The sequence below is a fragment of the Megalopta genalis genome, chromosome 2 (assembly GCF_051020955.1).
Source record: "Megalopta genalis isolate 19385.01 chromosome 2, iyMegGena1_principal, whole genome shotgun sequence".
Classification (NCBI taxonomy): domain Eukaryota; kingdom Metazoa; phylum Arthropoda; class Insecta; order Hymenoptera; family Halictidae; genus Megalopta; species Megalopta genalis.
The window spans coordinates 19353384-19378329 of record NC_135014.1 but is presented as its reverse complement, the minus strand read 5'-3'; the positions used below and the strand labels follow the sequence as shown (position 1 = coordinate 19378329).

Genomic DNA, 24946 nt, shown 5'->3' with positions numbered 1-24946 from the left:
TCGCATGTTTCCTGTGTGAGTAATGGATTAATGACCGTGGCGCCGATATTACGCACACTTTTCCACAGAAAGTTTCTCGTTCTAATAAACCAGTTTACTTCGGATCACCTGGTATGGTACCAGACACTCTCTCCAGGTGAACTATGCTTGTATGTACAGATAGGATCGCGCGCGGTAATCTTGAATCTGTTCGTCTTCGGCTAAGTTTCAGCGGGGGATAACTAAAACATAAATCTTCCGAGGTACTAGAAACTTCTCCGACTCGATAATAAACAAAGTTTGTGTCTCGAAGTTAGATACAGATGAACATGGTGATAATAATATGGCGAGGAAATTGGCGATTTTATGAAATCATCCGCAAAATTAACATAAGGAAGCGATTACAGGCGTGATACGTGCAGGTAATCATGGAAGTATGGAAAGTTGATAGCTGTGTGTAGAGATTTATTCGACAAACGCATAAAATTGATGATTAGACAGCATGAGAAATATGAGCAGGGGGAATATGGAACAGTGAAAACAGTTGAAGAACTTGCGAGTGGGTGAATTTCATCTGCGCTGGGTGAATATATTTTGCAAAAGAATTCATATAATTTACAAAAGAATGTATATAGTTTGGAAATGAATGAATGTAACTTGCAAAAGAATTAATATAATTTGCAAAGAATGAATAGGATTTGCAGAGGTATGACTATAATTTGCAAAAGAATGAACATATTTAGCAAAAGAGTGAATTTCATTTTGGAAAGGATGAATTTGCAGTGCAAAATGTTGAATTTCGGTTGCAAAATGATGAATTTATAGTCCAGAACCAGCAAAGTGTGTTGTAGAATCCTATTCGATCACGTTTGTTTGCCGGAAAAGTTCCGCGTACCTGCAGGCGAGATTACGGACACTTCATCACGTTTCTGTCAATATGAAATAGATTTCGAAATTGTATTCTGGGACGGTGGAAATGTGGCATTCGCTCTGTATTGCTTCCGCGATGCGCCGGAGAAAGATGCATTCATAGCCGAGATGACGTGACGTGTCGATACGTACAATACGTTGAACTACAGTTTCCTATAGGAACACGGAATATCATTTTGCACTCTACCTCTTTCAAGCAATTTTTATGTAGGGGGTGTCCCAACAGATTTGGCTGCACTTCGCAACTGTATACAGGCTTGAATTATGCATAATGTTCAACATATAAATTGTAAAATGACGAAATTGTAACGATCGACAAATATTATTTCAACATAATAATCTAAAATAAATACTTCATCGTATTTATTTGCATGCATATAGAAATAAAACCAAAAATATTTTCGATTAAATATACTAAAATATGTTGTCTAAAATATGTTGTTAATTATATAATACAAACACATTGATGAAGAAATTACTTATTTATTATTTGAGAATACAATTTTCTTCTAAGTGTTTTATTTATGTTTATGTAAAGTACAACCACGAAATGTTAGATTATTCTCTTTATCTCCACTAATATAGATAGTAACAATATAATATAATGTAATATGTAATGTATATAATGTAATGTAATGTAATATAATATAATATGAAGGTAAAATCCTCTTTTAATTAAAATATGAAGTACATTAGTTTAGAAATTGTTGAAATTATGAAAACATTTTCCCACAAAAAAAATGAATAAATTAGAATTCTGATGCTCGTAGAACAATTATTATAGGTTTCTGAAATATCTGCCCAGGAATATTTGCATTTCTGTATTGATTTTCATGCGGAACCACAGAGCGACTGATCCTTGTATTTTCCTCAGCAAATTCCGACTTAGAGAATGTATCGTCTCCTAAATCTCGTGATCCCAGGTCAATATTGCTATAAGAACTATCAGTCTGTCCAACCGATAGTATTCCATTGTTATTGTCGCCTATGTATTCAACTCATTCACCGAATTCGGAAAATTTACATTGCAGCATATTCGGTAGAGATCGAACAGCATAGGGTAAATGTATCGATCACTATAGTATAATGCTTCGATCGTAATTTATTTGAATACGTCTCCTAATTTGTCATGAAATAAGAATATATTTGAGTATTTTATCGAAAAATTGTGTTCTAGATAACAATCAAAATTGGTGTCCCTCAAAACCAAAATAACCATATAAGAAAGGTCGAAGAAACACTGACCAATGAGAGGCGAGCTCGGCTGGCACAAGGCGGCCCAACCAACGAGCAGTCGAAGCTCAGTTTTTCTGATTGGCTCGGCCGCCTCGCATCAGCTGATCTTGCGTCTCATTATTACAGTTTTTTGTTGATAACTCGTATCAAAGCCTTGGATTACATTTTCGCTAAGGAAAAAGTTACTTTAAATGACCTCAGAAGTAACATAATTTTGGGACACCCTACATTGCTCATTTTTACAACTTCAGGATCACCTCAAGGTCATTTATATATAATCATTTATATAACACGTATACCGAACTTATTTTTTTTTGGTATTTTCATAATGAAAAACAAAAATATAGCATAAGAAACGCGAAGTGACTTTAAAATAGCCTTGACAAAATAGAGATAAAAATTGTTCTTATACTGCAACTGTCGAGCAATAAATAATCGTGCGAATAATTGGTTTCACAGTTCAGCATCCGTTACCAAAAAAGATTATTCCCAGTATTCACGGTGTGCACGAGTTTCTGAAAAATGAATCAAGTAATAAAATATTGTATTGTTGTCGAAGCGGAGCTAATTTCTACTTTGGCGTTATTAAACAATGAAAATAATTTTCAAAGTACGTACTGAAATCTCAAACTCAAAAGTAACGAAGAAGTAACGTTCGTACCGTAAAACTGACATAACCTGAATATCTTCAACCGCTGTTGCTAGATGGTCTGTCATATTGTCCGTTGTTATGAACATAATCACGACCGACGTGCTGCAACAGAATTTTATGGCAATAGTAAACTTCAAATTATCACTCGGAAGCCATTCGATTGTAATTTAACGCACTGCTCGTCCTACTCTTTTAAATGGCGTCATAAAACATTTAACAGATATTACGTTTTATCGTATCGGACGATAACAATTTATTGTCTCAGATTCAGGTACATTAAACATTTTTCGTTTGGCTTTGCAAACACTGTATGTATCACAGTATATTTATTAAACGCCGTTTATATTTATTTGCCTTTTTTGTTATAGTTTGTCTCTGTTTACTTCTGCTTAATATTTTTCTTTTTCTATATACAGAATGTTCACGCTAAATCTAGCTATAAATGATATCATATAATCAACTGCATATCATATAATCCCATCGCTATCGGAGTTGAATTTTGGGACAATAAAATTTTGTTCGAAAAATATTTCGAATGAGATCTTCGAACTTTCATTCGAGTAATATCTCAGATAAATTCATCGAATCAAAGTTTATTCGAGAAATATTTCAAATAAATTCTCCGAATGTTTCGAATAAAATTGTATTGGAGATTTATTAAATAAACTGAAATTGTGAAAGTATTCCCGACTCTTATTCTTTACATTATTTCAATATATTTCGAATAAAATTGTATTCGAAATATTTACTGAAATAACGTAAAAGAATATGTTTACATCACATTAAATCTTTACGTTATTTCAGTATATTTCGAATAAATTTGTATTCGAAATATTTACTGAAATAACGTAAAGGAATTGAGTCAGAAGCCTTTTCTTCAAAATTTTGAAGTATTGTACGAATAAAATTCTTTTATTCGAAGAATTTATTCGCAATATTACTCGAATAAAATTATATTCGATGAATTTATTCGTAATATTAATCGGATAAAATTTTATACGAAGAATTTATTCGAAATGTTATTCGTATCTAATTTTATTCGAATAATGCCTTGCTCTGCTCGCCAAACACATTTCACTGGAAGCATTACGTCGATTTCCTAGTCATTGAGCCACACATCCAGCCTCATTACATTTTCGACACACCTCGTGTACGCGTAACGCTTTTAATCAAATTTCACCGCAATCTACCACTTGCTTCAAATTTTATTGCCGAAACAACTAGCCCTGATTCGACTGGCAGCCGGTGGCCGGTGCTAATAATTTTCATTCATAAAAATGCAATCGAATACAGCAATCAGCGAAACGAACATTTCGTACGAGCCGGCATAATGTAATACATCACTTTAAAACTCATAGTTGTTATTCAATTATATGCATTGTTACAGGGACGTACACATCGCATCAATCTAAATCACGGTTAAACCGTGTCCGTTTCAACAACCGTTGCGTGTATTTATTCGCCAACGAGCACCGGCGAGTTACGCGGAAAGAACTGTTCGAGTATCCCGATCTCTCGAGTTTTTCCACGGATGGAAAAAGTTCTGGAACTTTTTAATAGGTTCTATTTGTAACGGTACTTATGGAACCTTGTTTCAAGAAACTTCATGACTTCATGTTCGAATGAGAATACATAAAAAGCAGTTCTTGAAAGTAAAGATTTCGAGTCAAATAGTAATTTTATAAGATACAAAAATAAGAATTTTAATTTATCGTGTGAAATAACTGAGGGTTGTGCAAACTTAGCGTGACCTTGAATACAAAAATTGAAACATAATGATCTGAAAATCATGAAAAATATGACACTCAGAAGAATTCTCCATTTAACACCACATAGGGTAGACGTCCCAGTTTCTGCACTTGTCCCAATTTCAATGCCCCCGGATTAAAAACGGATTAGAAACCTATAAGCTATTTCATTAATTCGTATCGATACTAGCAAAATCTTAGATTAAAGAGCCCCTTGAACCTAAGAAAATATATTCTCCAAATAAATCTAATATTATTGCAAATATTTATAACGACAATCACACACAAGTTATTGTACTATAATGTGCAATGCTCTGATGTAATCATATAAGTTACTCCTCATGTTTCATTACTCATTACTCCTCATAATTCCACGAAGGAATGAATAGTAAATGCTCTAAGTCAATAAAACAAAAAAGAATTTATCATAACATTTTCTCTTTTAAACCAAAACATGTTTTACTTTTACCACTTTTTCCAGATTAACAAAAGCAAGTGAGATATCATAAGCGATAAAGTGATTTTGTTCATCCTGTATGTTAGGGTTTTATAAAGTCGACTGAAAAAGAACTCATTTCTACACTTAATAATTGAAAAATACCAGAAGGAGAGAAATTAGCAGAGTTTGAAAAGGGTCGGGTAATTGCCGAGGTGGAAGCAGAGTGTAGCAATCGAGAAATTGCTAGAAAACTCAATTGTTCTTTATCCGTCGTTAACAATTACGCAAACAATTCAGAAGTTTCAGATACTTGAGAATCAAGTGGTCGTTTGTCACAGTTGTCTCCGCGAACCGAGCCCCAATTAGCGAATACCGCTTTGAATTCAACAATATCTAACAATCAAATAAAACGAGCACTAACCTAAATGTTTCAATTCGGACGGTCGGAAGAGTTTTAGAAAATAGCCCAACGATCAAGCGTTTAAAAAATGTGTGTGTTTAAAAATAAAACGTAAAATTTGTTTAGAATATATTCGTGGGAACATCAAAAATTAAAATTGATGTGAAATAAATTTATATACTAAATTGATTTATCGGTACAATTTACTTATTTATTTATTAGTGCTTTTAAAGCAGATGATTTATTTAGCAGATACAGAGTTGTTACATGTACGTAGTTCGAATTATATTTGTTAGATTATAATAATACTTTTATTGCATAAATACATGAAGTAATAAAGTGTCAGCATCTTCGATCGATAATTTTCTAGCAGTTGGAATTTGGATAAATAAGTTACTTGTTTGAGATTTGATTAGAAATCCTTATCTACTTATAAATATATTAATATTTTTATGAATAATGTAAAATGACTGAAAAAAAAGTTTAAATTAATCGATCAATGATAAACATATTAGTCGGGGCAAATTGGGCAGCGAAAACTGAGCTGCATTGGAGAGCAAATGAAAAATGTGTGAACAAGGTGTGCAGTTTTAAAATTATTTTCTTCAAGTATGTTAATATAATTCTGCAGAAAGCATAAATAATATTTCTAACTCACAGTATAAATAAATAGATTGCCTCGAAAAATTCTCCACCTCAATTGCAACAAATACATACGTAGAAATTACAGAGAAATATATTTTCGTTTCTAATATTTTTAATAAGTTTAATATAATTGAACAGCATTGTTAATTTTTTGTCCTGCGCTTATTGTTTTGCATTCCACCTGCTTACTTCTGTTATAAAAGCATGGAATCCACAGTCTATTAATAAGTAAAATGTAGCAAATTTATGAATTTGCCCAGCACCGTATAATAAAGATAAATCAGAGCAGAGAGAATGATGGTATACGAAGAAGGAAAAAGTCGGTGAAGAAGAAAGGGAAACGAAGTGGAATAATGAGGAGGACCGGGAAGTAGAGGCATGGAACCGGGCAGCGAATCAGAGGTGAAATGATTAGATTCGCAGTGAAATGGAAAGATAGTGAAAGCGCGAGAGAATGGGAAGAACCAACAAGTTCAAGCGAACATATTGAAAGTGTAATGTTTTGCAATCCAGATTTTGCAGATAGTGTTCACCTCGTTGCACTTTAAATTCAGTCTATTGTAAATAAAATTTATTGTATTATCTATAAAATTCACTGTATTTCAAATAAACTTCATTCTATTTTAAATAAAATGTATTGCGTTTTAAATCGAATTCATTGGTTTCTTAAATAAAATGTATTGCATTTTAAATAAAATTCATTGTATTTTAAATAAAATTCATTGTATTTTAAATAAAATTCATTGCATTTTATATCAAATTCATTGTATTTTAAATAAAACTCATTCGATTGCAAATCAAATTCACCCCCTTTCACAAATGGAGATATGTAGATAATCGGCATAATTTTTATAATGTATGGAATTCAGATTTTGAACATTTATGGCAAAAATGAGCAGATCAAATTATAAACAGTTGCACGTAAAATAATGAATAAATATAACTGTTGGGATAAGAACAGAAATAAATGTTCTTGGAACTCCTGCATTGTATAGTCGATGCAGACAATTTTTATTTAGAATAAAGATCAGCTATTCGGATACGCTGTACTATACATTGTATAAGAGTAGAAGAATGCTCTGAATGCTTATTATTCAGATGTTGTTAAGATCTCACAATGTGAAGGCGTTTTTCGTTTTCGTATTGATTGTATGATTTTCTTCGATAATATTCGATTGTGTTATATTCATTTATGTCAAAACTGCTGCTCCATACGAAAGCCTTATCGACCCTTTTGCAAATCAAGTTTTTCTATACGTTTTCGTAAGTCATCGTGACCAAAATAACATCCAATGTGATATTATTGTTTCAAAATAAAACTTTTGTTACACGCGCGCGCCTGTATACAGTAATATGTACTTAAACATTAAATAAAATAAAATGGCATACAATTGACATATAAAATATTCATTTAACTCAAGAAATATTTTATGCTATATATTTTATTGAACCTTTCAACTGATATAACGTAAGAAACTTAAATTTACTTATATTTAATTAAAAATACTTATGCCACAATTGAAAAGTTCAACAAAATATATAACATAAAATTACGCTAAAATATTTATGCTAAAATATAAGTAAAGTTTTTATGTCATACCAATTGGAAGGTTCAAATATTATGTATTGTTCAGCTTAAGGTATCTGGCATCAATCGTTTGCATAGTTATACTATTTTCAGAGGTAGTCATCAGTGAACGGGATTTATTCGGACACTATGACGACAACCATAAGCCATACAAGTATTACGCACAACTATTTCTGTTAACCACGGACTGTTACAGTTGGGTAATCACAGATCAAATACCATTACACAATGCTAATACTGTAGCACTAAGAGGTGATTTATTTTACGTAACTAGTATGTGTGATCGCTAACTTGATTGCAAGGTACAGTAGTGAAATAAAAATAAATTTTTGTTTGGAATCATTTAAATAATTTGTAAATGGCGCAACAATATTCCTAGATTTTTCTAATTTCCTCGAAGTTTAATAACATAATAATATAGTAATATAATCCAATTATATAATTATAATCAAACATCAAAAAAGTATTGATATTACACATTTTTTCGAACATCAGACATAACAGAGATATTATGTGAGCTCAAGACAAGATGAAAGCTCTATATTTCAGTGAAAATATATGTAAGCAGGAAGAATGAAGTATAGTCTTCACGCGACAAAAAGACGCCTTTGTGTTTATATTCCCCCTCTTAGTAGCTGTCCCACTGCTATCGGTCGTTATTGGTCGAAAATGGTGATGAAGATCGACAGTGATTGACTTTAAAAGTGAAAAACTAAATATCCAACTAAAAAATTATACATTCAACTCGACAAATACACTAGCCAAAAACAGGGTAATCTTATAGTTTTATCCATTTTACAAACAGCAATTATAAAAATATTTATCATTATTCCAGCAAATACCGAAAAATCCCATAATTTCATACATCGTATATCATCATCAAACGTCGAAAAAGAAAACAACAATAGATTTAGCAGCAGCAACAAACGAACAAAAAAAGAAGCGAATTTATAATTTCGTTCAAACACTATACCCTCCCCCTTCAGCTCCCGTTCCGCGTCCCATGGATTGCTACCGTCGTCGGATCGCGTTGCTCGACTTCCTTAATTTGCATGGTAATAGAGGCGCAGATGAATCGCGGATAATTAAAGGCCCATTGTTGCACATGGAAGAGCGAGCTCGCGCAACCCGAGCGTGTAAATTTTCCTGCATTCCGTCGGCACACTTTCGCCTGGTTTCGCGTCGATGCGATCCGATGCGATGTGATGGGCCGAGGGCTCGGGTCACTCGCAAATATTTCACGATTTGCCCAACGGGCTGGCTCGCTCGTACTCTCGACTACCGGCCCATTAACTATTTAGGTTTCAAGTACGTACAGCGAGCTCTTCCTTATCCAAATAGCCGCTTTAATATTCGAGCGATCGGTTATCCGAACGGTGTGCCCGTGCTTGGAGCGATGCTGCTATCGGTCCAACCGCTCGCGCCGTGTAATAAAACCACGTAGAATACTTAACAGCAATATTTAACTACAGATTTGCGAAAATCGTCGAAATGACGGGTCACTAATTTTTGAATTTACGATTATTCAGATTGCAAAGATACATTTATGAGTTATTTGTTCAATATATGTATTATTTGCGACAAATATTACAATAACACTCGTTAAAAATCAGGATAAATGTCTTATTATTGTTTGTGTAAACTAAAGGTTTCCGAATGCTTTTGTTGCTCACTCTATGTAATTAACGTGACAGTCAACGTATCAATTATATTTATGCATCAGTACCCGCGATCGTGTATTATCAGCAGCGCACTATCGCCCGTCGCTGGCAAGGCTAAGATATTTTGCACTGATCGATACCGATGGAAACTGATTCATAAACGCAAACATGATAACGCTACAGCTTTATGACCGGTGCAACCGGCACTCTAGTAATCACTAGACGGCGAATTTTATACATTTTATAACAAAAATGAATAGATTGAATATAAAACTGTGAAGATATTAGACGAATTAACCCCTTCACGACTAAGGGAAACATTTTTCTCCATTTTAAAATTTATGATTGTCGTATTTAATAATTGGTTATTTTTGGTACAAAACGCAATTTGGTAGTACACAACGTGCAAAAAGCGGAAAAAATGAAAAGATGTGGAAATTGTGCTAAACATCGCATAGAAAATAGAACGCATAATATGTATATTATATGTACTGTGTGCAATATTCATCTTTGTTTCACGACCAGAAGAAATTGCTTCGTAGAATATCATAATTAACGTATCATTTTGTATAGTAATTTTATTTCATAATTTTGTTATAATAAATAAAAATAAATAAATAATAATAATAAATAAAAAGACAATGCATAATAATCCTAACTATAATTTGTGTTACCTTCATAGTCCATTGGGAAAAATATTTTTCATAAAATTCCAAAAAGACTACACATTGTTATGTATTTTTCTTATAATTTTTATTTATTTTACGTCTAAACAAACTGAAATAAACAGTTAGATACTAATATTTACTCTTAGCAACCTTATGGTCCTGTAAGGGTTAAAGGACATTATTATATCATATTGAACTTATTATTATTAAGAGAGGAAAGACATTTTGATCTAACTTATATATCTGACAATTTTGATTTCGTATAAAGATCCGTAGTCTACAAATTGTAAGAATAAATAGATGAAAACAATTTCATAACGTTGCTATATTATGTTCGGCTTATTAAAATGATTAAAAGAAGTCATTTTGATTTAATTCTCAGTCTCCTCGTGGGTAGCGAATACTTTAATTTTCAAGAAAAATGCCGACATTAGTTATGATTAACGCGTCTGTATGGAAATGTAAATGACTATCATCTAGGTAATTAATGTTCGGGTCTCACGTTCGAATTTCTTTCGCAAGGGCGCAAAGCTCGAAACTTTCAAATGTTGAGAGACATTTTCATCGAAACTGACATTTGATATCGCAGTTTTTCTTGGAATCAACAACGCAAAGTGTTCGTCGAGAACTGAACAGAAGCGGAAACGGTGATTCCGCTAGGATAGATCGGTCGTGATGCGGTTTGACCTAATGAAGGGATTTCATGCACCTAACGGTACATCGGAACCGATACTTGTGTTAATTGCTGCTTGCTACACTGTTTCTCTGCCAGACAATATACCGGTTTCTTGCAATGTACACTTCGAGGTTAAATGGTAGGACATGACTTCCTGAATACTTTTCAATTGCTTAGTGAGATGTTAAGGGAATATGCAATGCGTACCTGTTGTTTTTTCGGAGCTGTGTCCCAAAACTTTTACTTTATTTCTTCATAATTGTTTTTTTTATCTTTGCATTGGTATTTCTTTAATTTATTTCTTCTTTCGTAATTTTTTTAGATTTTTGTTCTTTTTTTATTTGTCGTACGCACTAAATAAAATAATGCAATATAAACAATGCTTCACTGTGATATGTACTTTTAATTTAATAAGACGTATATTCGTTAAAATATATCAAACTCAAATGTTAACGATATGTAAAGTTTTTTCATTTTTCTCAGTAAGTGTTTGTTTTTATATAATCACATTTTATATTGTCAATAGTTTATTCTTCGTGCACCTTACAATTTAATTTCAATGATATTAAAACCTATCACAAGTTTATAAAAATTTTTATTTTCATATGCTATTTCAACAAAGCCAGACTTAACAGTGTACAGATCAGCCATTTCTTTTTGTACATATTTAATATTATTATTATTCATTATATATGTACGAGTAATATAATTCATTAGTCATATCAGATGTATAAGTACACTAGTGCACAGATAATGAAAAAAGAAATGACAATACATGAAAAAGAATATATATAAATTAATAGCGTGTATAGGATATTACATCGAGATATATTACATCAAGATTCATCATACCAGGATATATTATATCAAGTTATAGTTACATTAAGATATATTATATCAGGATATAGTATATCAGGATATAGTATATTAAGATATATTATTTCGTGATATATTAAATAAAGTTATATGAAGATATATTACATCGAGATACGTTACGTTAAGATATATTATATTAAGATATATTATATCAAGATATATAATATCAGAATATACATAGTATATCAAGATATATTATATCAGAGTACAGTATATTAAGATTATTATGTCTCATGTTTTATATTATACCAAATTAGAGTTATATCGAGATATATTATTATATCAAGTTATAGTTACATCAAGATATACTATGTCAAGGTTATAGTTACATCAAGATCACATCAAGATCAATTTGCAATTTCCTTCTGAAACATTTGTTTGTAGTATTGATATTTTTCAAGATACTGGAGCATTGCGCTTTAAAAGGGTCACACTGTATATCTAGCGTCTACCCAAAGGATGCAACGGTCCTTTGGGACGGAACAGAAGCAATCTGGGAAGGTATGGATATCTAAAAATTCGTCATACAGACGGTACGTGAGTTCAGCATCAAAAGGTTGTTCATGATAGCTAAGCTGACATCTACGATGGAGAGTGAGTAGCAGGATGAGAGTGGATGAAAGAGCAAACCTTATGAGCATCGATGAGTCATTCATCGTCACGTACAACCAGCATTGAGCGCAGGTGGCTTTCCAAGCCATCTTCCGCAAGCCAGTTCCTCCATGACCAGCTGTATTTTCAAACAACATTCCCACCGTTGTTAAACATTTCTGTACACAATAGGGCATTAATTGCAATACCGACGTCGCACTTATAGTGATCGAGATTCTGCCGAGTTCGATATATCTAAACGAACTTCGTTCTATATCGACTTATATACCTAACAATTAACATATATATATATATATATATATATATAGTTAAACATTAGTGCAACTTCAGTTTGTCCACTTTATTTCAGATGAATTTTATTCATCGATGCTTTTAAATTCTTTCAATCTCTTTACTGTTTTATAGACATTTAAATTAATTGATTTTTATTAGAGGTGAAATCAGTTATAATATATTTTTGATATAAATTTAAATTATAGTGAATTTTAATAGAATTTTAAATATAAATTTTGATTGTTAACAGAATTTGAAATATAAGTTCTACTTTATAATAGATTTTTAATACAAATTGAAATTGTTTGGGATCCTGAAATTGGCAAGGAATATTTTTATTCTGCATAAAAACTAAAATTGTACTAATCAGTTACAGGTTCAATCAATAAGTAAACTCACCGGAATATTAGAATTCGACCATTTTCATTTCATTGATTCGAAACATTGATCGAATAAACTTTTATTCGAAAAATGGCTAACTCCGAATGATATAATACAATACGTATTCTCTTCCCAAAGTTCACTTTGTACGATATGACCTGAACGAAGTGTGTCGGAACACGGAATATCACGCGAGAGTAATAGAGTAATTGCACATGATTGATGGTGCACAATGTGTGCGTGTTTCCTTGGACAATGAAAATAACAAGGAGAGAGCGATAAAAGAGAAAGTTACATACATGCGATCGGACGGATAGTTCGATTTCATTAAAATTGCTAGAATTCCTCTGAAAAATTAATATGGCACACTTTAGTTTCTTTGATTCGAGTATATGAGTGTTAGTGTCAGGAACGCATTTTTCTACGTGAAAAATTAAGAAAGATGTATTTGAATTATACAGAGAGTGTCATTTAACCCTTTCACGTTCATTTTCCTTGCAAACTACATGCTGTATAAAAGAATATTTCAAATAAAATTTGTTTGGTATAAAGAGGAGCAAGAAAGCAACAATTCCTTTTTTTACTATTTTCCTTTTTCTATCAAAAATTTTGATTAATATTTTCATTTTGAATAGATTCGAACGAATGAAACTGATTTTAACGTAAAGTTTAGTGTTTCTGAAAGCAGAGCATACTTTTTGGTACTTTTTAAAAAGAACAGTATGTTTGAACATTATATTTTTTTTACAACATTAAAAGCTATGTTGAGAAGGTTGATCTAAGCGGCGAACCAGAAATCGATTTAACAGTTATTAAAATGTTTTAATTTATACAGTTTCTAAATTGAAGTTTTAAAGTTTCTAGAATTATTAAACAGGTTTGGTCTTCGCCGTTCTGCTCCATTTACTATTCTCCTTGACAAATTCTTAGTTTACCCAGTACCATTTATGTGTGCCACTGTTGCCACGATGATGAAGAGTTCCCCAGAATTACGAACTTCATCAAGAAATTATTGAGTTTTATAGATACAAGTTTACCACAGAGTAGTGAAGCCAATTACTGTGCCTTTAGTTTATTTTCATACACAATTAACTTTAAATTTCTCGAGTAAGACATATTAAATTTTTGTATTCAAATTCAATTAATTATTTATTTATTGAAGTTGAACATGAAGAAAACGGAGATTCTTAAAATACCACAAAAATGTTTGCAATTTTTTGATACTAAAAGTTGTTTTTAGTAGCGAAAACTTCTAAAGTCCGCCAACAGGACACAGTAATTGACTCCTCTATCTTGGCGTGCGATTGTTTTGCTTATCAAAGGTACGTTTGTGCACGCTGCGTAGTTAATCCAAATGAGCTCGCTCTTTTGGTACAAATCCTTTGATGTACTCGTACATTGTTGGATACATGGGAAAATCTCACAGAAGACAATTTTGCACTGAAAATTCATCCTTTTCCAAATCACAGTTACCTCTTTATAAATTAACTTTTTTGCAAAATAAATGCTCCTATTCGTAATTATTTGTAATAAAATTCATATTAAATTTTAAACTTAATATTTTGTAAATGATTATTGAAGATTTATAAAAATTAATTACGTGTCATGAAGTTTGAATTACTTTAAGGATATATATAAGTATCTAAAATCATATCAAATTAAAAAATTAAATAATATTATGTAAATAATTATTGAAGATTAATGAAGATTACTTATTTGAAATGAAGTTTGTATTATTTTATGAATAACTATATAAAATCATGTTAAATATAAAAATTTAGAAAAATACGGCCAATTTTAATGTGTCAAACGTTTAATTTGATTCGCGAAAGGATGAGTAAAACCTGCAGAAAGATCTACATAAAATGATTTAGTTTCGGTGCAAAACCTGTAATACTGTCTTCTCGAAGATTTTTCACTGCAAAAACTGTGTCACTAGATCTTGTCGAGAGTATTTGGCCGATGTAGCTAATCCGAAGATAATTTCCTGCAGTTAAAATTGCAACGTGATGGAAATTGCAACAGTTTTCCTATTTACGCCAGTTGTACCGTGCACTTGCGATCAGTCGATGCAAGATTGTCTCTAACAGTACATGTACAGGGTGTCTTCAGATTTGCGATCAATCATTCTTTACGTATTCTGGAGAATACGTTAGTATTCAACAAGTACAATTAATAACCGTTATTGACCCTATTTTGGTTTACAAGACTGGTCAAATTTTTGTTTAATTTATGATTAAATTTGTATTTGTTATGTTTTATTATTAATAATTTCTATTACGTTATATTACATTACATTACATTATGTTACATTACGTTACATTACATTACATTACGTTACATTATATTATATCTTGTAAAGATACACTTATGAAAAATATATTATTGTTACTGTTAGGAAGTAACGATTTAGAACAGCAATCTTTTTTGGTTGCAGGTTAAAATCGAACAAAATGTGACAATTAAGCAGACGTTTCGGGTCATTGGCGTCTTCATTTTAAAACAGTATTTTAATTAATAATAAGACCAATTTTATCGGAAAAATAATAACAATATACTTTGAAACATCAAACATATAAATTCAACACTATAATTCTAATTATTATGAAAACAAATGTCACAGCAATAAAAAGGTTGCAATTGGTTAAAATCGTAGAGAAAGAATTAAACGATCGTTTTCCACGAGCTTTTTTATCCGAGCCTGTACCAAGAGTTAAACGAACGAATTTTGCACGATAGCTTTTCCGGTCTATAAAACTAATGAAACGTTTCAAACAGAACCTAATGGTTTCCTCGACAGCCACATCAATTTCTCGAAACCGAGAGGCAGTTACATTTTGAGTGAATTAAATAACAGAGATCGCTTTAGCCGGTTAGATTAGGCAAGTGTTTTATTGCGCTTTAATGTGCGTTGTCGTGCACGTTAATGCACCATGAGACCTTACGCAATACAAGAGCTCGGACCTGTAGATTTGTTTCTGCCCAACTAACGGGTCCCTGCGCAACGCTCCAACGGAGTGTGCATGCGAAACTTCCGTATTATGTTTACAGACGCGCTCGTTGGAAAGGAAGCCCTAATTTCCATTCTAGTTCATCCACGTTTTACTTTTACGCGTTTTTTTCAAGAAGATGCCAGGTACAAAAGTGGAAACTTTCCTCGACGTTTGAATTCTTTATTTTCTCGATTTGTATTTACATTATTAATTTCTGTTAAAGATAAACAGTTGTGAATCTTAAATAAAAAATTGCGAAATCTTTCCGCATTATATTTACTGTTTAGTTAAATAATGGTCTAAAAAATTATGTTAATATTATTAATAATTATATATATATAATATTAATAATTTTATATATATATATATATATATATATATATATATATATATAATTATTATTCTCCTTTATTGTACTATAATTTTTTTGTAAAACATAATTAACTTTTTACTACGTCTGGACAAGTATCTTGTAAACAACAATAAAAATACACTTTTCGTTATCATTCTTTTAATGTTATTTTAATTATTGCAATTATCGTTTGCTTGCTAAATTTATGAAAGGCACACTTCCAAAAATGCCGGGATTGTTCGAATAAAGAATCATCCGAATAAAGAATTATTAGATAAATAGATAGAATAATTTACGACGCATAATGAATTATTCAAAGAAAATATTCGAAATAGAAACACTGCTTTTTACACCGACTGTACACGGTCTACAATTATGGTCTTATGGTGTGATTGAAAGGTGCCGAATAGTAACCTGTATAGTAACCTTTGCAATCGTATTCACACGCCGATTGCGTGATAAAGTCATCGCGTGCCACTATATCCTATCCTTACCTTAATACTCATGCGAATGGAATGATGGGAAATGGTGCAATTGCATCCTGCAAGTGCATCGTTGTGTTTCCGGGAATAACATGGGAGTTCAGGCCTCCTCAAACTCGATTTTTTCTCGTCTCATTTTCTTCGATCTGAAACCAAACGAATAGAAATTCTAGGGTAACCGTGCGTGTGATAATTCAACAATTTAAATAAGCTCTAAATTTATGCAAATATCAATATCAATAGTCCATTTTATCGAAGGTTCTAATGAATTCTTTTTATCAATTAAATGATCGACTAAATTCACGGCGTCGGAAGTCACATTGTAAAAATAATGAATACAGAACAATTGTTTACTCTTCGAAAATGTATTAGTAATATATCTATTTCTTAGTAATATAGCGTATTATTAATAATATAAACATAAACTGTGCATGTATTCGACTGATATTGAAATTTGATTTCCTCGAAAACGAAGTCTCCCCACGCAGTTTCATTATTTTTGATGTTCCGTCTTATTTCAACCCATAGAACCCAATTTGTACCATGAATTATGAAATACCCTTTATGGTTGTATTTAAATTTAGAACAGCGAACATGAAGTACAATAGTAGAGGCTAAGTATCTGCTAAAACACAAAAACTAAAATGTAAAAGTACAGTCTGAAAAAAATGATTTATGTATTATACCGTAATTAATATTTCATATAACAATTAACAATGCCTTATAATTTCTTATTGATATATTTTCACGTCGATAATGTTACATTAGAATCGGAAAATGAATGTCATAACTAAACTGCGGATTTTTACGCATTTATGGCACGTACAGATTTTTGAAATGCAAGAGAACGAATAAATTACCAAGGTTTGATAGTATTTTTATTTTATTTTTGCGCTGAGTAATTGTTTTGTCGACAAGCGAAATCTTCCACTAATTTTAAGTTTTGTAAAATGACGTATGCAAATAAGAATTTGCATAAAGACCCGCAGCCTGGTCATAACGTTAACGTTCTTAAGGTACGATTGTAACATTATTTTCGCGTTAACGTCCGAGAAATACAAATCGGTTAACGGTCAAAGTTCGCCCGCTCGTTCTTGCCGCAATCCCGTAAAATCCGCGGTCCGCGGATTTCACCGCACTCGTAAAGCATACGAGTGCGCATCTCGAATGATTTAACGATACGCAAGAGCAAATTCGAGTCACTTGCACTGTCTTGTCTGTGTCACGGAAATCAGCGGCGCAAAGATCAACGGCTCGTGACCGCATGCCCCATTGTTGCCCGTGGCAGGACAGAAGCAGCAATTGTTCGTAACATGGCATTTCGCCGGATACGGGATCCGGCTGTGCACATGCTCCGCCAACTTTCCCGGCGTCTTTTATCATCAAGACGCCCGCAGACTTCTCACGGATTAACGTTGATCAGAGCGGGACAGTCGATAAAGCGTACAAAGGCACGCGGATCAACATTTTTCTGCGTAAACATGAATCATTTCCTCGAATCGATTATACCGACGTCCGTAAGTACAGTCGCTCGCGAAAATATTCGAACACCTTTCGACGCTTTGACTGACATGTCACCCCCGCACGCGAGAGTCGGAATATTTGTACGGATTTGAAAATGAATTTCGGCACCAATCCATATTATATTTTTAAATTTTATTAAGATTCGCAAAACGTAAGAATGTTGAACATCTAATCGATGTTGCACGACTTGATTTTTGAAGTTTTATTTGTTTAAATAAGATACTTTAATTCTGAGAACTGTTTGGGATTTCTGACGAGGCTCTCAAAGTGTAATAAATAATTTTTAAGAAATTTTAAGAAACAATTCTTTCTGCAAAAATTGCTACTGGTTGGAATGGTAAAATGTAATTAAAAAATTAGGTTTTCTTAGCATTCTATTTGATTCTAGAACGAAAAATTAACACTAAATCTAACGAACGATATGCGTAATAACTTCCTATCATATTATTTAACTTTCTTATTGTGAAATTATCTCTGTTATACTATAATTTAATATTTATTATAATATAAATTATCTATCGTAACTTTCTCTTAAATAGTTTCAAGAAACAAGAAAATCAATAACAGTTTATAAATATTTGTCGATCCTAATGAAAACCAGGGATTTATTTATAGCTAACTACAACAGAGTACGTTTTGCAACGCTATCTAATTAACAAGCAATTAACAGATTCGTTAAATCACAACGCGATCGCCTAATTAACAGCATCGAACATTAACATAATCCAATTCAGAGATGTTCATTAAGGCATGGATAATCTTAATAGCCTGTTAAAAATATAGAGAACTTTGAACGTACATATTACTTCACTAGTATTATAAATAGAAAATAATGTTGAAATGATGTAAAATATTGCAAATAAAACAGATTTTGCACCTGGTTGCATTCGAAATTTATGATTTTGTAGATCGTATTCATCTCTTTGCAAATCAAATTACACCTTTCACAGGTATGATTCACCTTTCTACAAATTATTATACATTAGCTCTTTTCCAAATTAAATGAATGGAGATAAAATAATGAAGAATTATTCTTGGTATGGTGATCATTATTTAAAAAATAATGAAGATTACTTATTCTTAATGAAATCTCTATTATTTTATAAGCAAATATGTAAATTCACATTAAATTGACAAAGTGAACAAAAGACCAATATTGATTTGTGAAAACTTTAATTTCATTCGTGAAAACGTGAAATTGTTTTGAAAAAATAGGTCAATAAAAAACCTGCAGAAAAACGAATAATTAGAAGTACAAAAACATAATTGTAATCTATAAAGGGTTAATTTGAAGTGCAAAAAGAAGAATATGATATATATGTGAAAGGATTCATTTTTACTACAAAACCTATATTGCAACTGATAAACAACATGTAATTTCCGAACGGAGTCAACGAATGAAAAATTCGTTTCGGCCATTTACGAACAACTGCACGATTAGCTAACGCTAACGACAGATTTAATCGACTGCCTCTGAAGTCACGTGCGATCAACCGTCCTTGTTAGCACGACTGTCGTTAGGCTTCACAACGCGTTGAAATATAATCGAAACTATAGAATGAACAGGACCAGTCGATTACTGTCGTTATATGGATTCGCCGTGATGTAATAATGCACATCACGACGATAGAAAAAGCGATTATACGTGACTGCTAAATCGACTTTCTCCGTTCCGATTTATTATATAATCTGATCGACCGTATAGGAAGAAGAAAACAGTGTAAGAACTCCTTATTTTTACTTCTAGAATATGCTGGCAAAGTTTCGTGGGGAAAAACTGGATATTTTGGATATCATAAAATCGACAAACATCTAGTGTTGGCTGAAATACATTTTATTTATTTATTTATTAATACTTTAAGCCAGATAATTTATTTAGCAAATACGGGATTTATTTAGCGAATAGATGCACACAGGGCCATGTACACATACAGACCCATTCAAATCGATCCAGTCAAATATTTTCGAAACCGTCGATGATACTAAAAAATGTTTCAAACGAAATTAGAATGGTTTTATGGATCACGTTCATAAAAATACTGAGGCATATGTATATTGCGAAAAATCATTAGTTTAGAAGGTATTTGACAGGATCGATTTAAATGGGTCACCCTATATATGATCGATATTACTTATTATTGTTACTAGTTTCTAAATTCTTACGGAACATTGTTCAAGGAAGTTGTAAATTATCCTGAATCCTTGTTCAATAAATCGTCAGTGAAAATGTGAAATGGATTCCATTAGCATATAAAAAACAATGATTAATAATAGAGGAACTGGTCTTGTAAACCTACATCAAGTTTTGAGGAATTATTGTAACGGGAAACGTCTTCAAATCCATGGTCGATTTATTCGCGAACAAAATGTGAACATAAATGAAATAAATGTATTTTCTCTTTCAGTCATTTTAATAAACCCGAAGTAGTAACAATGTTCTGACATTTCTCTATATTGTCTACAAAGTTATCTATTTCACCTACAGTCCTTACGCGACAAGAAGACACCGTTGTGTTTACATTCCCCCTCTCACTAGCTGCCCCACTGCCGCAACCATTAATCGCTAGCGACCGCTGTCGATCTTCGTCACCGTTTTCAGCCATTAGCGACAGATAGCTGCAGCAGTGGGGCAGCTGGAAAGAGGGAGAACGTAAAGATAAAAGTGCCTTCTCGTCGCGTGAGGACCATACCATGAGTACTTTGCCATAAATGCATAAAATTCTCAATCTAGTTATGAATTGTAAAAGTAGGGTTGGAAGAACTGATTTATATAATCGATGATTTACAAAGGTAGAGGCTTCAATCTTCAACATAAATTCAAATTTATAACGGTGCGATTCTTTCTTACGAAATTACAACAGTTCAAATATCGACGATTTGTCAAAAATCTGAAGTTCTGTGTGCAAATATTTGTTGACAATGATTGTATCTTCTTCATATCTGTAAACTCCCTCACAAATAAAGCAAAAGTAAACACAAGTCGAAAACATAAGTTGAGATCAGTTAGCTCTATTGTTATTCTTTTTATCAACGCTAAAATATTATTACTAGACCGCGGATCTTTACGCGAAATAAAAAATTTACGATTACGGTATTATACAATTCTTGTTCCGTCTTCGCTGCTTTGCGTTTCGTTTATCCATTTTTGCTACAAATACATTAAATCTGCAGTCTAATTGTCTAACTGTAGTCACTTAATGTTGAATGTTGTCATCTAGGATAAATTGCAGGACGTATTTAATGTTAGAGGAAACTTGAAGAGATTCTGCATAAAAAAATTCGTAATTGCCAGTTTACTGGGAGCTGTTGTTATCGGAAAAATCCATGGCTCGCGTACCGTACGCAGATGTCATCAAACCGCATAGCCTGAAGATACCTCTACGCTAATTACAAGGGAGTACTTAAGATGGTGGATTGGATGTTGTAATTCAACACGAAGCTACATTGTTTCGAGAATCTTACATGCCATAAATGCATCTAAATAGTAATGAGGTTCCATGCGTAATTTAATAACTAACTACGTTATGCGAATGTCTGTAGAATATTCGCATGAAATTCTAAGTTGATAGACAGAGATGTTTCATTTGACAGCGAATCGTATGCAACAGTGTCGTGTTATGAAAGCTAAAATAGGATATTTTGTGCACGCTATGGGGCCGAAATTTGCATTGACTGTACTGAAACCGTAAAACAAGGTTAGGAAAAATAGTTGGTTCACACTTCTCCGATTTTGATGAAATTGAAATATGTTGCACAGCTCGATGTTCTGAACAACTTTTTCCTTTGTAGAAAATATCGCTCTGCTTTAGTTTCCGAGATATTCGCGAACATTGAAAGTTAGGTCAGCATAGATTAGGTCTAGGTTACGTTCGGGTTAACACTGGGTTAGGTCTTTTTCGCGAATATCTCCGAAACTGATGGAGGAAAGGAAAATGTTCAAAATGATAAGCTGTGCAACGTATTCAAATTTCATGAAAATCGGAGAGGCGAACACTTTTGTAAATAATTATGTACCTGGAAAGCCTGTTATTGATGAAAACTTTTTGATGTTTCAGAAGCATTTTAAAATCTTGAAGAGCAAAAACATTTTTGAGATAATTCGTAAAAATACATTACTGTTTATTTACTGTAGAGTTTTCATAAAATAAAATCTATTTGTTGACTATTATTTATTTTCTCATACGTGAAATAAAAAGATGACGAAATAATTAATTATTTGAAATTGCTAGTATACCAAATGGATCGTTGTTACTTTTATTTTTCAATAACACTATTGGCAATAACTATTCGAAATATATTATTTCAAATAGCTGTCTCTATTTTTAATTCGAAATAGAATTTGCTCAAGTCTGTTAACTGTTGTGTTCTATCTCCATTTCTAATTTTCTCCAGATTTGTCAAATTGTTATTTCTTATCTTCATTTCAAATTTTCTCCAGGTCTGTCAAATCGTTATTTCCTATTTTCATCACAAATAACATTTGCTCGGGTCCTATGCTCGTTGAACAAAGTTATGTTACGGAAATCGTACCAATATATTTCTGACTTCTGTCTGCTAATTAGTTTTCATGCTGAGCTGGAACAGGGACGTAGCAATTATTTACTTCCTTGGCCGTGGTGGATGAAGCCTTTGTTTCAGGGTAAAGCGCAGTGAAACTTAATTAGAATCGTCGACCAAGGTTTTCCTCGATCGCACCGAGGTTCGACAATGTCTTCTATTGGTGGTGACCAATACGAAACTACCTAGTCTTGTGAGTCAGACGGTCTGAATACAGGATTAGAATAGTTCTCGATGTGTCGTGTTTCGACTTACAATGAATGCCACCGACCAATACATCAATATTTAAGGAGGTATTCTAATTGTGAATCCTTGAAAATATCGATATTTTTCATTTACATTTTCCTTGAGAATAAGTATAGATTGAAAAATACGTCTACAAAACCTTACATCTGAATTCTTAAAATTAACACTATTCTTATCCGAGGAGTTAAAAGGCATCTTATAAGATTTTAATTTCTAATTATTTCCTAAGTTCAATCAGACCTTTATAATATATCAAATAATAGTGTCACTTGAATTTTTTATTCCGTAAGCGAAATAGAATTTCTACGTCGATTTACATTATCTATTTATTGATTTATTGATTTATTGATTTATGAAATCATTGAACTATGATTTCCTTTATATCTACACAATATATAATAATATATTTCTACACAAGAAAGAATTGTAGTCGTGGAATATCAACAATAGAAAACGAAAGAAAGTTTTATTTTACTTAAAAATATGTTAAATTAGACTTGAAGAATTTAAAAATGCTATCGTATTACGTTTAACTGACCAAAATTATTAGGAAAAAATAATTACGAAGATTAGCACGAATATTATTACAAAAATGATTATGAAAATTATTATGAATATTATTACGAAAATTGTTGCGAAAATAATTCCGATAATTAAGACAAATGTCTCTACGTAGTCCCTGTGTCTTTCATTTAACACAACAAATTATAATTTTGCATAAAAAATTGCGGTCTACACATTTATATAATATTAATCATGTGCAAAAAGTATGTTGAAACAATGTGTATCACCGAAGTAACTATCTGTGTAATTTCTGAATCTTACAAAGTCACGTTGACAGTGAAAATTATGATAACTAAAAAGTAATATATGTTAAAAAAAAAAAATGTTAAGTTATCTCGGATGATCTTTTCCCAAACGAATTCGACTCGAATCGACTCAAAATGGATCAAGCAGTATGAAACGAACACCGAGTATCTTAAGTCATTGTCTCGAGCAACTTGAGTCGACTCGAACAACTTGATTACCTATCATTAGCCCCAATGTAGTACTTTGCAGGTATATACTACTGACTGGGAGCCGACATTGCCAAATAAGGCTTCAAGACTCGTACGTGATTGGCAGATGTCGGAAACCCTGAAATCTGAGAGAACACAGATGTGTTTACAGAAGACAACGTCTTATTGAATGGCTTGCCGAGATTTCAACGACACGCTAACGGAGCTATTTTTCAACAACGAGACATGTTTCCTACATATCCCCAACTGTTTTATTCTACGTTCTTCGAACATACGCAACACCGTTTTAAAGACACTAGAAAACCAAATATACATATAGTTGTTAGTTGCTATGAATAGTACCAATAGTTTAATAATAGTATATTTTTTAATTCGTTGTATAAGTCATTGTATTTTATTTGAGTTTAATTTATTGTATTTCATTCTATTCTACTTTATTTTATTGTTTTATTTGGTCTATTTTATTTTATTTATTTTATTTTATTTATTTTAATGGTATGTGATGTACAATTTAAAATGAAAAAATTTAATATTCAATGTAATGAATTTGATTTTCTATAAAAGAATGTAACATTAGAGATGATCGTTTTAACCAAATTTCATATTTACATTACTTCTGTTTAAAAATATCACAGAGGTGATCTGAGGTTATATAGGCCTATCCTGGCCTAGATTTGTAGTTAGGAGGCCTAGATTTAGCGTTAATATATTAGATCGAGTCACAAAAAGCTTCCATTTTTTATCAGACATTTATTTTGTTTTTCTTTTTATTTATTTTGTTTTTTTTTCATTTTATTTATTTTGTATCCTCATCTATTTAGCGAAAGCAAAAACTCGTTTGTCCCAGTAACTCATAGTGGAGATAAATACGAACAATAGCTGTATATATCTATCCAGCTCTATCGAAAGTTATTTATAACTCGACCACATACAAACTACAAAATAACTGTAAGTAATTGTAACCATACGATTACTAATATTTACTCAAAGAAACTGAAAGAAAGAAGAA

General features: G+C 32.0%; 1 protein-coding gene and 1 long non-coding RNA gene across 10 annotated transcripts in view; both read right to left on the bottom strand.

The window, feature by feature from the left end:
- Positions 1-24946, bottom strand: part of LOC117220506 (uncharacterized) — a 138778-nt gene that overhangs the window by 56251 nt on the left and 57581 nt on the right. For 6 of the 9 annotated variants that reach the window (XM_076518701.1, XM_076518700.1, XM_076518696.1 and 3 more), the window contains exon 3: positions 16604-16739. In XM_076518701.1, coding sequence (XP_076374816.1) covers positions 16604-16615 — 12 coding nt within the window. In that variant the 5' untranslated portion in view covers positions 16616-16739. The remainder of the gene's footprint in view (positions 1-16603; positions 16740-24946) is intronic. The other 3 variants (XM_076518694.1, XM_076518698.1, XM_033470518.2) reach the window with 1 other exon arrangement.
- Positions 1373-2901, bottom strand: LOC143263841 (uncharacterized). Its single transcript, XR_013037166.1, has 2 exons — positions 2807-2901; positions 1373-2660 (listed from the first exon to the last, which is right to left on the bottom strand). It is a non-coding gene; the product is annotated as an uncharacterized LOC143263841 (long non-coding RNA).